General features: G+C 52.2%; 1 protein-coding gene and 1 long non-coding RNA gene across 3 annotated transcripts in view; both read right to left on the reverse strand.

Annotated features, from left to right (window-relative positions):
- LOC150008081 (uncharacterized) overlaps nt 1-16328 on the reverse strand; it is a 597743-nt gene that overhangs the window by 113841 nt on the left and 467574 nt on the right. The gene's annotated exons all lie outside the window — the stretch shown is intronic.
- Nucleotides 4801-6901, reverse strand: GAPT (GRB2 binding adaptor protein, transmembrane). The gene is made up of 2 exons (XM_090278848.1): nt 6829-6901; nt 4801-6427 (listed from the first exon to the last, which is right to left on the reverse strand). Exon 2 carries the CDS (start codon nt 6417-6419, stop codon nt 5598-5600), a length of 822 nt encoding a protein of 273 aa, XP_090134974.1. The 5' UTR covers nt 6420-6427; nt 6829-6901; the 3' UTR covers nt 4801-5597.

Raw genomic sequence — 16328 nt, forward strand, 5'->3', positions numbered from 1 at the left:
CCCAAGTTTTTGCTCTAGGACTTAATTAGATGATCCAGCAAATTAAAAACTAATCATTGCTCCGCTTTTGCTTTTCCATCTTTTGGTTTAGGAGATGCTCCCTTAAATGCACCATCACACTTTTTCTTGCTCAGTCAGCCACCCCACAACGTTCTCCTTGACCTGCTCCAGGAATGAAGACGGAAGATGCTCCTGGCCCCCCAACCCCCCGCCACCAGAGCGTACTTGTTTGCATTAGCTTGATGAGTTTCAGATCTCCTGAGTTCATGCTTCAAAACGCCCACCTACCAGGTGAACGCGAGCAGGTCGCACGCCCCCTCTGGAGTCCCGAGTGGCCCTTTAGCGGCAGTCCAGTGCCCAGCGCAGCAGGCCAAGGGGTCTCATGTACGAGCGGCATCCCGGGTTCCACTGAGTGTCACTCTCATGCCTCTGACAGCTTCTGGGGGCTTGACCGCAGGCCCAGGCAGCCGCCGTCTGTCCCTGACAGTCACTCCAAAGACAGGGGGCAATGGCTCATCCAGCTTCTGGGATCTGCTGCCCTAAGTACCCATGGAAACCAAGATGTGCTCAGAAAGGAGAGTGCTTGGAGCTTCGGTTTCCATGGTGACAGCCCCAGTCGGTGGCAGGGTCCTACGTGCAGCACCCACACTGCCCTCCTCTCCGCTTCGTTTTGCCCAAGCTGGCTTCGCTGGCTTAATTCCACCTCTGTTGGGAGAACCGCGAAATGCAAAACGAGGGGAGCTGGATTTAGGCTAAAGGCTGCGGAAGCTGCCACAAGACACTGCAGGTCCCTGCTCATCTGCTGACTCAGACACGTGCTCCTTGAGACCGGGTCCTCCATCCTGAACCTCGGAGTCTCTCTTCCACATCCTGTCACAGCTGGGAAGTTCTTTCCTTGCAATGCCCCACAGTTTTTGGAAAAATCAATATCACTCTGCCTTCCAAGACCACGCTCTGATATCGTGGGGATCGGCTTTGTCAGGGCAAAGCCCAAACTCCTCCACCTGCCACAGAGGCCCTGCGTCCCCTGATCTGTGCACAGGGCCTCCCTGCCTCTTGCTTTCTTTCCTTCACCTACACCTGAGTGGTATCTGCTCCTTTTGGTTTGTAGACACACCCTGGACTCTGGGCCCCATGCACGCTGTCTCTCTTTTTGGAAGATTGGTCCCTTAGCCTCAGGGCCTGGCCAGCATCGCTTTCTGAAGGAAGGCTGTCTTAATCCCAAGCGTGTTGAGTTTTTCATTCTATCAGGTGCTTCTTGGACACAATCGTGACATGTTATAGTTTTAATCTGGGTGAGTCCCCTGAACGCAGAGACAAGGTCTGTTTTGACACCCTCCATCCACCAGCCACAGCGATCGCTATGTCACAGGCCCCTGCTTCACATGAGTCACGTGACTGAAGTCACCTGACCCTACCAGGTCGTTAAAGTCACTTGTTATAAATCCCATAACCTGGTGCTGTACGCCTTCCTGTCTGCCTGTCACGTGAGCACGACCGAATGGTGCTTTTCTCCCTGATGTGCCTGCGGTCTTCTTCCCGTCACAGGGGGTCCGTGGGTGGCCCCCACTCAAAGTGGGTACATTCTAGAATCCCTGGTGTGGGCATTTTTCATGATATAGTCTAATAAACTTTGATTTTTAGGTCCAGTTCAATGTAGTTACCTGTTTTCCAAGAAAATCTAAAAGCAAATGTCAAACAAAGACATTGAGGGAGACGAAGGGAGCAGCACGGAGCTGGCGAGCCGGCCGCCCCAGAGCCTGGCGGGCTCTGGCCCCTCCGGATGCTGCACAGAGCTCATCGCTCAGGAGTCGGAGGAGCGACAGGGAAGCTGCCGCGTCCCAAACGTGACACCAACTACGTCCGAGGGACGTCCAGACCTTGACCTGCATCCATCGCTTTGGCCCACGCTGACCTTCAGATGTCTGAAGGACGTTGCGTGCAAATGAGCAAGAGATGGTGAGCCATGCAGGTCAGATGCTTCAAAAAGTTCCCATATAAATGTGCACATCACTGAGAGAGTGTGAGGGTGGCAACTGAGGACACCCCCGCTCCAGTGGCTGCACAAGGGAGGGGAGGTACGTGCGAGCACGGTGCTGGAGAGCGATCACGTCAGCGAGCATGGAACAGCGGGTCCCAGGCTTGTCACTCGTGGGATGTACCACCCAACCGGGTGCTGCGGCTCAGAATGGCAGGCAGGCCAAGGTGCGGGAACAGCTGTCCTTTTCCCTCCTTGGCCTCTGTCTCCCCCGTCCCCTACTCGGAGCCCCATGTCCAACCTCCGACCGCCAGAAGGGCCTGGTCCTCTGACTCATCCTACGTGATGTGGCCTCACCTGGTCCCAGTGACAGGGCCGCAGGGACCAGGCTGGATGGTATTAAGGTGGCGAAGAAGATGTGCGGCACTGAATGGATATGAAATCCCGCCCTAGCCCCTCCGTGCACACTGGTGACGTGCGAAACAATACGCGGAACACTTCCCATGATGTGGTTTCCAAATGACTTCAGCAACTTCACCGAAAGTGTTAGTCTTGAAGGAAGAAAACCTTATTAATTTGATCAGCAAACAGAATTGGGCACGTCCGCGATGCGACGTCTGGCGATCATGCTGGGAGCAAAGCAGAACGTGTGCCTGCCCTTGCACACTTACTCTGTAGGCAGAGAGAATGAGACACACACGTGTCGATCATGGTAACTGAAGCAAGGGAAAGGGTTCCAGCGCAGCAGGAGGGGCCGAGTCAGCGTTGGGCACCAGCCCCAGGCAGGTGTCTTTTGACCGGAGAGCTAAATGACATGCGTTCCCCAGGTGGGCGTCTGGGAGAAGATCCTTCCAGGCTGAGGGGATGCGATGTCCCCAGGCTGTCGGACGGGCAGGCGGGCTGGGAGCTAAGTGCCCAGCGCACGGCCGTGACGAGGGCAGGGCAACGATAAATGTCTTCATCAGTGGCCGATTGCGATCTGCGTTCCACAGCTGGTGCCTCACTAGCTTCTGGTCACTCAGTTTCCCTTTTCTGTGCACAGGCCCCTTTTCTCATCCTCTCTTTTGCCTCCTAGTTCCCCGCTGGCCTTCTCTCGTGTTTGCCCCTCTGTCATGACCCCTCCTCCCTCTTCCTGCACCCCTTCAAATTGCTATCTTTGATTTGCATCCTTTATTACAATGTTTCTCTATCTTCTAAAAGTAAAAATTATCCTTGAGAGTTGAAGGTAATGAAGTCTGTCTACAGCTATCCGGAGCAGCAGTTTGTATTTGCTTTGTATTATGAGCAGGAGTGACCACAGGCACCGCAATTAAGAGGAAGGACGTTGGGGGCGGGGAAGGGAGGGAGACGTTCTGCCTGCGGCTTTGCTCTGGACTCACAGACGCGGGCTGTTCCGCCCTGCGCCTCACTGAGACCTGGCCAACATCCATCAGCAATGCGCTCCGGTGTCGACCCTGCTTTCTGCCTGCGACCAGAATATTTTGCCTCCATCTGCCTCCTCCTTCACCACACGGGTAATAAGAACATAGCCCAAAATGTGACCAACAGCCAGCGGAGGGGCTCTGGCTTAAACCACCCAAACCTCGCATGAGTGAACAACCTCTGGGTTTGCTGCTCAGACCCGACGCTTCCGGCTGCTTCTGGTCACCTCTGTGGGGACCCCCAGCCTCCCCTCCCGCTGTCCCGCACTGATGCTGCTCATTCCAGTCGATACAGGACCTGGCCAAGGACCGGCACTGCCAGGCCACCTCAGCACCTGGGACTGGGTGCTCGGCAGGCACGGCTCTTGGTTATTCTAGCAAAGGACAGGATGTCTCATCTGAGACTATAACGTGACCGTGTATCCAGGACCAATCTGGAGGCTGAGAGCATCTAAAACCTTCTCTTCTTTAGGAGGCGCAGAGGAGGAGCTACTTCTCACCTTCATGAATTTCCATCTTGTCCTTCCCCGTCATCTCTCACCCCAGCATCTCTTTTAAAAACATGACCATTGTCGTGCCCCTGCCATGGCCCCTGCCCCATGCCCCCAGCTGCTGCCGCAGGGCCCTCTCCAGGTGCCCGAGCACCACACCCTCATTCTGGCCTCAGCCTCTCCCCACGAGGCCAGCCCTGCCCATCACCACCGCGCGGGGCTGTGACTTCCTCCTGAGTCTCAGCTTGAGGCGTCCATCCTCCCCCCCAGCTCCTCTGCCCTCGAGAACTCTCAACTATTGTTTTTCTTTAAAGCACCAACTATACACTCTTATTTGATTTATTGTGGGTCCACCTGGGGAAGTCAGAATTGTATCAGGTTGTTTTCACAGGGAGAATGGAATATAGAAAATTAGCCAAAAAGGGGTGGGCAGGCTGAAGAGACATAATTGGAGACTGGGGTGCTGCAGAGACGGAAGCTGCAGGAAGCAGCGCGTGCCGGGGGCCGGGACGCAGAGTTCGGGGCGGGCGGGGGTGCTCAGCCCTGGAGACCGGGCCCCAGACCGGGAGAGCAGCTGGCTGTGGGAGGGCTGGAAGGAACAGAAACTGCACAGAGCGGTGATGCTGGGCAAGTCACGTGGCACCGCACCTGCCTAGGACAACAGGACCCGAGAGCATGTCCCCACCAGTTCTCAGGGCCGTTATTGGCGGAATCCCAGCTGTGCCCCCCTGTCAGAGGAAAAGTGTGCTGTGCAGAGTCCCAGCCCAAGCAGTTTAGGGGGGGGGGGGGCGGAGTTAGCGATGAGGCATCATAACTAGCACGGTGCTTATTCTTGTTTGTGTATCGTCTCTTCTTTCCTGTGCACAGACAGGAAGCAGTGGACAGACATACACAGTACATCATCCTTGGGTGGATACATTTATTAGATTTTTTCAAAGCTACTCAGCAAAATGTACAATTCAGTTCTTGCCAATTGAACAATAACGAAGCCTTGTGCAATGATCCAGGCGTTGGGGCTGAAGTGGGGGCGTGAGGCAGCTCCTTACTGTTTAGTAGGGAATTGAAGACATTCTCACATGACACATTTAAATAGTAAAACGCATAGCAAACGTTCACATGTGTAAGTGCTCAGAAAGTGGGACAGGCAGCAAAATCTCCAGGAGATGAGGAAAGACGAAGCTCCGACAAGGCGGAGGTGAGGGGCTGGGCCGAGCCCGGGGGCCCGGCAGGAAGGGGTCCTGGTGAAGGCAGAGAAGCAGAAGTCAGTCGTTGGAAGTAAATCGAAATGACCGGAAAAGCATGAATTCTGCAGGTAGAAGTACGGCTGTTACCTCTTTTGCAGAACAAGGTGTTAGGCAAAGGGTCGAAGGCGCCTTCAAGGGTGTTGTCTGAAGACGTGTCTGGCAGATCGTGCAGAACTGCTGAGTGTGTGGAAACCAGGACCAGAAACACTGGCCAGGGGTCGGGACAATTACCCCGAGCCAGAAAAAGACAGCAGAGAGAGGGACAGGAGGGAAAGGGCCGTTAGAGGGAGAAGCTGTGCCGCACAGGGCAGCGCGTCCGGGGCCCGGGGCGCGGAGACAGGGCCCACGGTGGAGCTCGGTCACGCCATCGTGAGTTTCCTCCACAGGGCCTGGCCGGTAACAACCTCAGTGCAACGGAAGTCCCGGCGAGTGTCCTCCAGTAACTACCCCCAGCATTTAAAAGTTAATACTTATCCGGGAAAATATATATATCTTCATCCTGAGGGACTTCCGGAGGAGCAGGCTTCTGGAAGTTGTAATACTCAGACGACACATTCCCGTAGATGTGCTCCTCGGAGCTGGACGGCCGGGTGTTCTCATATAGTCCCTTGCCGGCTTCTTCGGCTTTGGGGCGACGCGCCTCCAGGTTTTCATAGTCGTCACTCAGGGTGGCCTCCCCAGCCTCGGACGTGCGCGCTCGGGCTGGAACCGAGACCTTATAGCGGGAGCCGGCGGCGTGGGGACCCGAGGGGAGCGTTTTGGAGTAGTCTCCTGCCGCGCTGCTGCTCCGGGACAGAAGCCGCAGCAAGGCCAGCTGGGGTGCGTGCCTGCGTTTCCAGCAGCAGAGGCACCCGATTCCACAGACCACCAGCAGCACCAGCAGGGAGACGCCCACCGGGACGGCCACGGAGCGGCTTCCGCAGCCCGGCAGCATTTTTGCGCAAACAGTGGCGTTCGGCGGGGCGCTGGGGCTCCTGAGGACCTCACAGGCACAGGCCAGGGTGGTCTCTTGCTGGGTGTGGTTCTGCATCAACTCTGAATGCTCTTTTGGGCACTTCTCTTTCAGACCTGAAAGAACATCTGGCAAAGTCGCGATGCAGTTGGAGAGACTGAGAAAATGAGGTGTGTAGCTTCTGTTTCCTCCCTTATCAGCTTCTGTGCCAGGGGACTGTTTAATCCCCTTGACTTCTTTTTCTTTTGCTGAATTAGAAAATGAAGTAGAAATCAATGGAGGGTAACAGCAGAATAGAAAACTCCAGAAAAAGAAGATTGAATAATCTGCCATCAAGAAACCTGCCATAAATTAAAAATATATTAATTGCATATTTATTACATTAGCATAAGAAAAGTCTGTTCTTCCCTACCAACACATCAAGCACCGGCACTTAGTCTGCTTCAATACACACCCTGCTACTAGTTCTTGTGAGGACAGAGGTTTGAAAGGACCTGTCCCTGCCCGAGTCTGAGTGGTTTTATCACCTTAAAAACTTTCATGTGAAGGACAATGCCTTGAACACAATAGGAGGAGAAAACAAGAGTGCCCTGTACAAGCATTCCCAGGACTACCCCTGCTCTGTGCGGCCTGAGGAGGGCTCGGGAGGTGCCTCAGTCCCCCCTTCCTCTGGGTGCCCATGCCAGGGATGGGGCTCCATCCCGCAGCATGAGGCCCCAGGCACCCAAAACCATCTTCCTACCTGGTTAAATGGTGGGCAGAGACCGGGTCTGCTCATCGTCACATTCCCAGAGAATAGCAAACCACCTAGTGCAGAAAAGGTAACCAACCTTTATTAGATGAGTAATTCAATAAATGACTCCAAATCTTAGCATAGAATCGCTTAAGTTGGTAATTTAAAATTCAAGATATATCTTCTAAAGGGTAAAGTTTATACTTAAAAGAAGAAGAGTTCTGTAACATAAAACAAAGCAGCTCTGAAAGCCTCCCTATCAAAACTTCCAGCCATCGCCTGTCATTCAATTAAGATAATCGTAGAGCATTTTCTTCAGTGTTTTAAAGTGGCAAAGAGTAAGAGAAGCAGAAAGCGTTCAGCTAGAATGAATGTTCTGTTTTGATTTTACCAACAAAATATCGCTGCCTGTTTTCCACCTCCACACAGAAACAGCTACATCCAGCAGTTGTTTTTTGTCAGTTTATTGATGTAAATGACACATAACATTGTGTAAGTTTTCTGTGCAGCATGATTTGATATGTGCATATATTCTGAAATGGTTGCTACATTTAGTTAACATCATCATCACACATGGTTACAATTATTTTCTTGTGACGAGAAATTTCAAGATCTACTCTTGGCAACTTTCAAATACACAATATTGTTAACAATATTGTGACTTGCACTTGTGAAATGATCATCATCTTTTGAAGGTCATCATTGATAACATCTAGTTGAGAGCTGATTTGGGGCCACCTTCTAAACACCTTTACACAGATGACCTCATGTAATCCTGCAGCTACCACATGAAGCACATACCACCGTAACCCCCACTTTATAGCTGAGAAAAGGGTAGATGAAAGAGGCTCAGTGACTTCTTTAACAACTAAGAAGATAAGGAATCAAGAGTCAACTGAAACTTCCCCCAGTGTTGCTGTCACCCAGGTCTCTGCAGAGGGCGGCGGGGCACGCTGGTCCCTCCACCGGCACAGCTAGCTGGGCCCCCAGTTCCCGGAGGGCCGGGCTCTGCTCTCACTTGTCTTTATGGCACCAGCACCAGCACTAGACACGGGGTGGCCAGTTTCTTAAATATTTGCTAATGAATGAGCAGCCTGCATGAGGGCGACAATAATGCCGATGAACAGGAGAAAAGAAAGCTCACGAAGCTGGGCCCCGCTTTGAGTGAGTGTCCATGTTGGACAGTTACCTGTCCAGGGGTGCTCATGGTTAGCATATGTCAACATGCCAGACTGCAAGCTGGGACTTCAGGTGAAGTACCAAACAGAATATGAGAGGCAGTTAAGTTATAAAATTTAGCTCTAGGGACAGGTGTCTCAGGTCTGGACATGCTTTCCTCTCTGTGCAGGGGAGACACAGGCTTAAGTTCAAGGACAGAGGTTTGGCAATGACTCAACTGTTAGGGACGAAGTTCCTTCCTGAAACAGGAGAACTGATCGTATTTAATATACTTGACGTATAAACACATATTTAAGTAATTATTTGGCAGCATATTTGAACTAAATTTCAAATTGATTGAAATTTTTCTGCTCTTTCAAAGGTTCCAGGCTGGCATCCGGCCTGGGAAAACCCTGAAGACGAAGTAATGAATTGCTCCCTGTTTCCAGGAGGAGACTTTGTTCTACCACCCGTGTTGCTCTGTGCAGATCAGACACTCCGGTACATCCTAAATACTAGAAATGTTTGCCAAAACTGTTCAGTTAAAGAGATGACTTTTTACAGGAAAATAAATGCATCCTATCATTTCTTCAGAATAAATTAATAGAAAAAACCCTGAAATACATAAACAAAGACCTAGTTAGAATGAAAAGCATATGTTAGTTTCACTTTACCCAATTTGGGACAGGACGTTTTGGTTCTGTTTTGGAAAATCGTTCCAGCAGGGTATCTAACAGTTATTCATTTGTCTTAAAATGAGAAATTGTTGGTAAGCTTCTGGAATTTTCAAAGCCAGATTCTGCCCTTCTGTTTGAAAACAGGGCGCAGAGCATAACGCCAGTGTGAGCACAGACACTCCTGAAGAAGCATTACTATCACCTCCCGTTTGTAAACTGCTTTTCCCCACTTCACCTCCTAAGCCCCCCCCCCCCCAAACTGCGTTTGATGGGATAAAAAAGTCACTGATTAAGAAAACTGAACCCGTTTCTTAACGTTGCCCGGAGCCGCACACAAGCCAGGCCCTCGCTTACCTCGGGCGGCGAGCCGGGGCGCTGTGCCGGCCCTGGGCTGCGCTTCGGTCCCGCCGGGTCTGGGCCTGTTCCTCTTTCCCCTTCGGTTGCTTTCTTCCCTCTCGCCTCCTCCCTGCAGAGGAGCCCGGACTTGCAAAATTTCCTGGTTCTGGAGGAAGTTCTCGTCAGATGCAGCAGAATTAAGATAAAGGCTCGGGTGCTCGAATAGGAAAGCGCAGCCCTCCGTGTTTAACGAGAAGTAGTTCTCCCTTTACAGGAAGCCGAGGCCCAGAGCGACGCGCGTGTGAGCCACGTCTGCAGCCCCTGCTTCAGAGCCGACCCACGTCATTTCACCCGCACGTCGGTGCTTCAGAAAGAAGGGGTTTGAATGTGCGACGCACAGGGGTTCGCTCGCCGTCGGGGGCGCTGGAACTGGCCTCCCTGCAAACGCTGTGTCCCAGTGCCCGGGTGACAGCACACTGGCCAGGCCAGCGACGCAGTCCGGGTTCAGAAAATGTTCATCTTCTGTGACACTGACCACAAGAATTCCCCAAAGTGTGCCATCGTTGCACCATCTGGGGTTTTATAGGCCTTTCCTCCGGTGCACCCCGGGAGCGAGGCTGACTGGTGGGCGCTCAGCACCCCGCAGCCGCGAGCCCAGCGGCCCCAGACGTGGCGCCAGCGCCCCTCAGCCTGAGCACTAACAGCCGCGCGCGCTCTGAGCCCCGTCCGTGCCCCGTCTGTGCCAGCCCTCAGGGCAGGGGTGGCACCTGTCCGCCGTGACCCTTCAGTCGCCAGCATCTCTCAGAGACCAACAGGGGACACGGCGAACGAGGAGGTTCAGGGGCGACGTTGTCGGGACCCACCGGCTCGGACACCGCGCCGGCCCCGGGCGCAGCGGGGACCCCGCGCCCCGCGGCACCTGCCGCCCGGGGAGGCTCCGTGTCCGCGAGCAGAGCTAGCCGGACCTGCGCTCCCGGCTACGACGACACGAGGCGCTGGGGCTGGTGGCAGCGAGGGCAGAGGGCCGGCCCGGGGGCCGCAGGGAGTAACGCGGCCGGTCCGGCGGGGAGGGCCGTCCCGGCAGAGCGCCCGGGGCCTGTGGGACGGCCCGCGCCCTCCTCCGCCGGCGCCACGGGCGCAGCATTCGCGGGAAGTCGCGCGACCTGCCCCACGTCGGGACGACCGGGTGCTTGCCCAGGTTTTCCCTCTAAAACGATCAACGATCCTTAGCCCTTTTCCCTTTAGATTTCCTACAGCTAAACAAAATGGAGGGGTGCTGCGTGGCCCTTTTCCGTAGACAGAATTTTTTTATAGTAATAGGATCATTCTGCGTTTATAGGACAAATGCCCTGTATATTCCAAACAGGAGGCTTGTATCGTGACCGTGTGCGGGGCAGGTGTAACGTCCTGAGTTCTCTGTTTTCCTGTTTTCCTCCTGTGGCCTGGAACGCCGCCTTTTTCCTGTCTTCTTATTTTACCCCAGCCCGGGTTCCTGTCCTGTTTTCTGTGCGGTAGGGGTGGCCCAGGCCTCAGGGGGTGACTTTCTGTTCTGCAGTAATTTGGACTGAACAGTTTATGTTCAAATAAGCCTTCCTCTCCTATTCATTGATTAACAACCACTTTATTTAATGGAAACTTAAATTCTTAGCAATTTCTTTTGTGTCAGTTAATATAGTTTCTTCTAACGATTTTTTCCAGGTACTTGAACTGAGTAACATGGACAGATATCTGTGTATGTGGATGTTGCTTGCTGGCTTGCCCATATGGAGCCCCAAACTCCATGCTAGCTGCTCAGAGCTTTGTGGAAACTTACGTTGTAGCATAAGGCCGCGTGTTACCTGGGAAAGGCGGTATAGATATTAGCTAGCAGATTCATTACACTGACCGGTTAGTGGGATTAATCAAAAAGCAACGAGAGCGTTAATGGAATGAGTCACTGGGCCAGGAGTTAGGAAAAGTGAGGAAACGGATAAGCTGAGAGGAGGAGAGGCCTACGTAAGAAGAGCTCAAATTAAAGCCACTGTCACTTTGGCTACTGTGAGGGCTGGCCCTACTAGCAGCCGGGAAACTCAAATCCCGTAATTCTGAGGGCGTGGGGGGTGGATTTTACTAAAAGGGATCTCAGGTGGTATTTAGTCAAGGAATTCATTCCCAAACCTGAAAGTCTATCAAAACCAGTTAAGAAGCTTTGTCGTTGTTGTTAAAAAAATTAAAAAAAAAAACAAACAAAAAAATTCCTAGGACCCTGACGATGGTGCTTCATGAAGTCTGGCGTGGGGCCCAGGGGCCTTTATCTTGGAATTAAACACAACCTAGGAATTCCTGACTGGGAGGAGTGGAGACTGTACTGGCAGGGGTGGGGTTACTTTTCACACTTTTTTATTATTTGATATTTTCCATTAATATGCACCACTTTTTATAATAAAAACAAACAGTGAAACCCCCCAGGTGATGTTGGCCTGTGGCCAGTTTGGAGCAAACGAACCCACTGCCAGAGAAGCTGTGTGAACTTCCACTGTCTGGCTAAGGAAGTGGGAACAGCCCGCCACAGAGCCCAGCCCCGGCTCTGCCCGCGCCCGGCCACTGCCACAGCTCCTCCCCAAGGAGGGGGTGGGAGGAGGCCTATGTGCCCCACTCTGGAGTCTGTCGTTTTTCTCTCAACTCTAGGTCAGAATGTAGACAACAGGAAGTTAGGGAGAAGGAAACAGAAGAGCAAAACCCATCAGAGGCGCGAACTGAGGAAGATCTTAGCCCTGGTGGACCATTTTCAGCTGTGAAATCTGCCACCTGCAACACCTGTCAGGCCTGAAGAGAGGTAAACTGTTAGGGTTCACTTGACAACTTAGGAAGTTAGACTATGGTCCAGGACTAAGAAGAAAGACACTAACAGGAAAACAAAGTAAAAAGACCCAGGAACCCGCTCCTAGGAATGAAGGCCCTTTCTGGTTTATAACTGACTGATGCGTAATATCCCGAAGGTCTGGAGATGGTCCAAAGACCCCCCATCAACATGGGGGATGAAGGCAGCTTGGCCTGTCCATGCAGTGGAATACTACACAGCAGCGAACAAGCCAAGCTGCAGACGCACGAAAACGTACGGTGGTCTCACAAACATAATGTGGAACTAAAGAACCTACCCATGGAAGTACTTATTGTGTGATTCCATTCTCACAATCAGGCGAAGCTCATGTGAGAGGACACATGGCAGAGGTTGGAGCCCAGGGTCACTGCAGACGGGAGGTGTGCTGTGTGGTACTTACAAATGTATCCGCATGTAACCGTTGAAGCTTTGTGCTCTCTATGTACATTGTATCTTAATTTTAAAAAGAAATTAGAAATGAATAGTAAGACAGTTATTTTAGGAGTCATGAAAGTTGAGGTAATTACATCATGCCTTAGGTTCGTTCAGATCACCATCTTCTTTGGTAGGCTGACCTACTAGTTCGAGTAGAGGAATAGTTTGCTTTGCTAAATTGTAGGAAGACTTGGAATTGGATGAATTTGAGCTTCCTAAGCCAGGAGTCGATGAGGCTGGTGGTGAGAAATGGGGATGTCGTTATTAAATCTTGAGTTTCATCACAGTCAAAGCAGGAATTTCTGCTCTCTGAGATTACGAATATCATCTTTCATCAGCACACCTTGACTCATGTAAGAGATGGGTTGCTGAAAAATCCTGTTTGGCCTAGAAACACATAGGTATGAAGCGATCTTAGCTCCAAGAAACGGTTCTGGCGTCTTGGGCAGGTGCCAGGGCTTCCCCGTCTCGCCTTCTGTGCTCACAGCCGCGCCGCACTGGGTGATGCCAGAGGCGCCCCCAAATCCTAGTAAGTACGAACGGGCATCCCATTGAGGAAGGGTGTTTTCAAGTGCCCCTCACATTCAGTATAACTTCCTGTTAGTGAGACTTGTTTTTCATTATCAGTCTTTCCTCATTGCCATGAGATCAGATAACACACTTGAAGCTTGCTTCAACTTCGGGGGAACTACACTACTTGCCCCATTCTTTTCTTACTGGGAGAATTGGGAAAATTGAGTCACTATTCGACATGAAACATTTTACTGCTTCCTGAATAAAACCGAAAGCTCCATAATTTGGCGTTCCGATAGCAGAGCATCTCAGACTGCGAACACAGCCTCACAGGTCAGAGGACTGATAAGCTCTTTCAACAGGACTTGTTGCTCATTAGAGGAGGGGAGTCCCTACAACTAGGATTCATAGTAGACACCAAACTGGTCCTTGGTGGGTTCTGCCAACTTCTTCAGGAAACACGGAGAGGCGCAGCGCACCCCACAACTTATGGTAACTATGAGGCAGCAGGCAGCGAGGTCCCTGTCACGGCTCCAAACGCGAGGACGCGTGAGCACTGGGTGGGGAGCTGCCTCGTCGGAGGGAAGTACCCTGCGGCCCTTTGCTCTGAGGCCCCGGGCCGTCTGATACACCCTGACTCTGAGCCAGACTGCGGGGACACGGGGAGCCGCAGCTGCTTGAGGTCCCTTTCCCCAGTCTGGACGGCGCCCTGTCTGACTCTGTTCCGGAGAGGAGCAGGAGCGGGCGGAGAAATCAGCCACGCAGACACAGACCTGGGGGTGGCGGCGGGGATAACCTGGGGCCCCTCCTCCCGGCGTGGGAAACAGCCTCAGGTGAGCATGTGCGAACGTCCGCCGGAGCCCGGGAGCACTGGTGTGGGGTAAGCGGTGTGTGGGCTCGGGGCGGGCCCGTGGGAGGTCGCAGCCCACGTGGGTCCCGGGCGCCGCTCCCTGCCTGTCCTTACGGACGCCCACCTTCTCTGCAGATGCCTGCGCACCGCGTCGGGCCGCAGCCGGGGGCTCTTCCTCCCTCCAGCCGTCACCCAGCTCATCGCCACGTGCTGCTCTCACCCGTGGGCCTGGGGTTTTAAGACGATCTCTTTTTTTTGGTCTTCAGCATCCATCGCCACCTCTGACGTTAACTGGCCTCCGCCAGTCATTCAGTCACAAAGACGCTCAGTTTTCTCTTTTAATGGGTCACGGTTCTCAGATCTAGTTGTTCACTGCGGTCTCCTGAGGAGCTTTTAAAAATATTCGTGCTTGGGCTCCGGGCCACAAAATCTTCCAAAAATTTCTGAGGGCATAACTTGAACATTACTGGTTTTTAAAAGCCCCCAGCAAGCCAGCGTTGACCACGTAGGTCTGTTCTTGGAGTCGTATCCTACGACTCGGTGCTGCATGGCCTTGAGTAAACCACTCGGTTCTTCAGTTTTCTTCACTATGAAACGGGAAGTTGATAGGATCGCAAGAAAAACAAATAGCATTCGGAGCGCTCCAAGTTCACGTCTTTATTCCAGACCTCACTGCCTCTTGTCAGGACAAACTGTGGGTCCTCCTGCAACACTGTCACCTTAAAGCTGACAGAGTGATATTTTCAAATATAAACCAGACCACACTGGCCCTCTGCTTAAGATCCTGAAGGGGCTCCCCAGTGTTAGAGTAAACCCCAGCTGCACTTGGGGGGTGCGGCTCTTCGTCAGGGGTCCTACCCTTCAGTGTCATTGCCTCCAGCCTCCTCCCCGCTCACTGGACGCGAACCCCCAGTGTTCGTCCCGCCTTTAGGGCAACAGCATCAGCCCCCGCCTCCAACACGATGCTCCTGCTCCCCACCTTCCCCAGCCTGCACCCTCCGTCAGCCAGCCCTCCTCCTCCGGGACCCCTCCTGAGGGAGGCTTTGTCTGACCCAGCCTGAGTACGGCCCCTGTGCACACAGTGTCAGTCCCTGTCCCCCCGCACGTACTGTTGATACTGTCTACTTACAAATAAACGATTATCTCACTGTTATTATAAAATAAAAATTTCATTTTGAGATGACTAAAAAGTTAAAAAAATAAAATCCAATAAGCCAAATTTGAATTGACAAACATCAATTTATACTCCTGATTCATGAATGTGTTGGCTACCTCTGATGTCTGAATAGGCCTGCATTTTATAAAAAATAGTAAATATAATTGGTTAACATGCTTGAAACATAAAAATTAGTGAAATCCCAATGACATTAAGAAACAACTAAACATGTACACAAAGACTTCCTTGCCCACACTGGAGATGACTATTGCACCAAATTCTTAGTCTGAAAATTGGTAATGAAAAGGAATGTATGTATTTAGTCTTCTCGTATTTCAAGGGAACAAAATAAACCCAGTTGATTCGGAAGCTTTTCCCCCCAGTTTTACTGAAATGAAATTGAGAGAGTACTGGTATAAGTTTAAGGTATGCAGAATAATGATTTGACTTACATACATCATGAAGTGCAGAACCCCCCGCAGACTCAACGGGAGGAAGGCAGCTCTTCTCACGTCCTGCGGGTTCTGAAAACCTCCTGGCTGCCTAGAATGTACCGGGGTGGACAAAAGTGGGTTTACTGCTGTGAGCGCGTGAAAACAGTGTATCCTTGTGTTATTATTTATTAATTATTATATGAAACAGTGGGAAACACAGCCAGGTTTTTATTCAGTGTTGCTGCCTGTAAATGCTGCCCTCAAGACTGTAAAGGAGGAAAGAGGAAGGACATCTCTAAAATCAGAGAAGGAAAACTCTGACTCCAAAAAACCTCCGCTGCCTTGCGGCATACCTCTTCAGGGGAAAGGCTAAGGGAGTAAACCCCGACAGAAAATCCGGAGCCGGAGTCCCTAAGGCGGTTCGACGTAGTCAACACCGGCAACTCCTGCGGCGCACCTGAAGCCAAGCTGTATTGACTTTGTCTTTCCCTTGGACCCTTCAGCTGCGAAGAGAGGGGGGCTCTGCTGCATGGGCAACAGCAGACCCTCCATATCACCCTGCCCAGGCTCTGTAGCTTCAGTTTCACTTGAGAGGACACTCCAGCGTCATCGCAAGATGTCGACTCAACACGGGAGGAGACAGATACCGGTTATAAGCTCATCCGATTGGCGAAGGAAACGAGCGCCAGGGGTCTCCTCTGACGGTGGGAGAGGTCATCGCACCTCACTGGACAGCTACCGTCTCGCCATGGCTCGCCTGCCCCACTGGGTGCGTGGGGATCAGAGAGGCGCCTCTCGAAAAGTGGGCCACAAAACACCCGCACCAGTTAATTCCAAGCAAACTACAAGGAAGAAGCCTCCGGCTCTTCGCCTCGCTAGCTGGAACATCAGGACCATGTGCCCCGGACTTACTGCAGACCTTCCGTGGATCAAGGGTGCCAGGAAAACCGCTGTCATCGATAGGGAACTGGCACGACTAAACATCGACATTGCGGCTCTACAGGAGACCCGGTTGGCCGACAACGGAACTATCAGAGAAACCAACTACACCTTCTACTGGCAAGGGAAGTCTCCGGACCAACCAAGACAG

This window comes from Furipterus horrens, unplaced genomic scaffold (genome assembly GCF_987537825.1).
Source record: "Furipterus horrens unplaced genomic scaffold, mFurHor1.1.pri manual_scaffold_5, whole genome shotgun sequence".
In the NCBI taxonomy this organism is placed as follows: Eukaryota; Metazoa; Chordata; class Mammalia; order Chiroptera; family Furipteridae; genus Furipterus; species Furipterus horrens.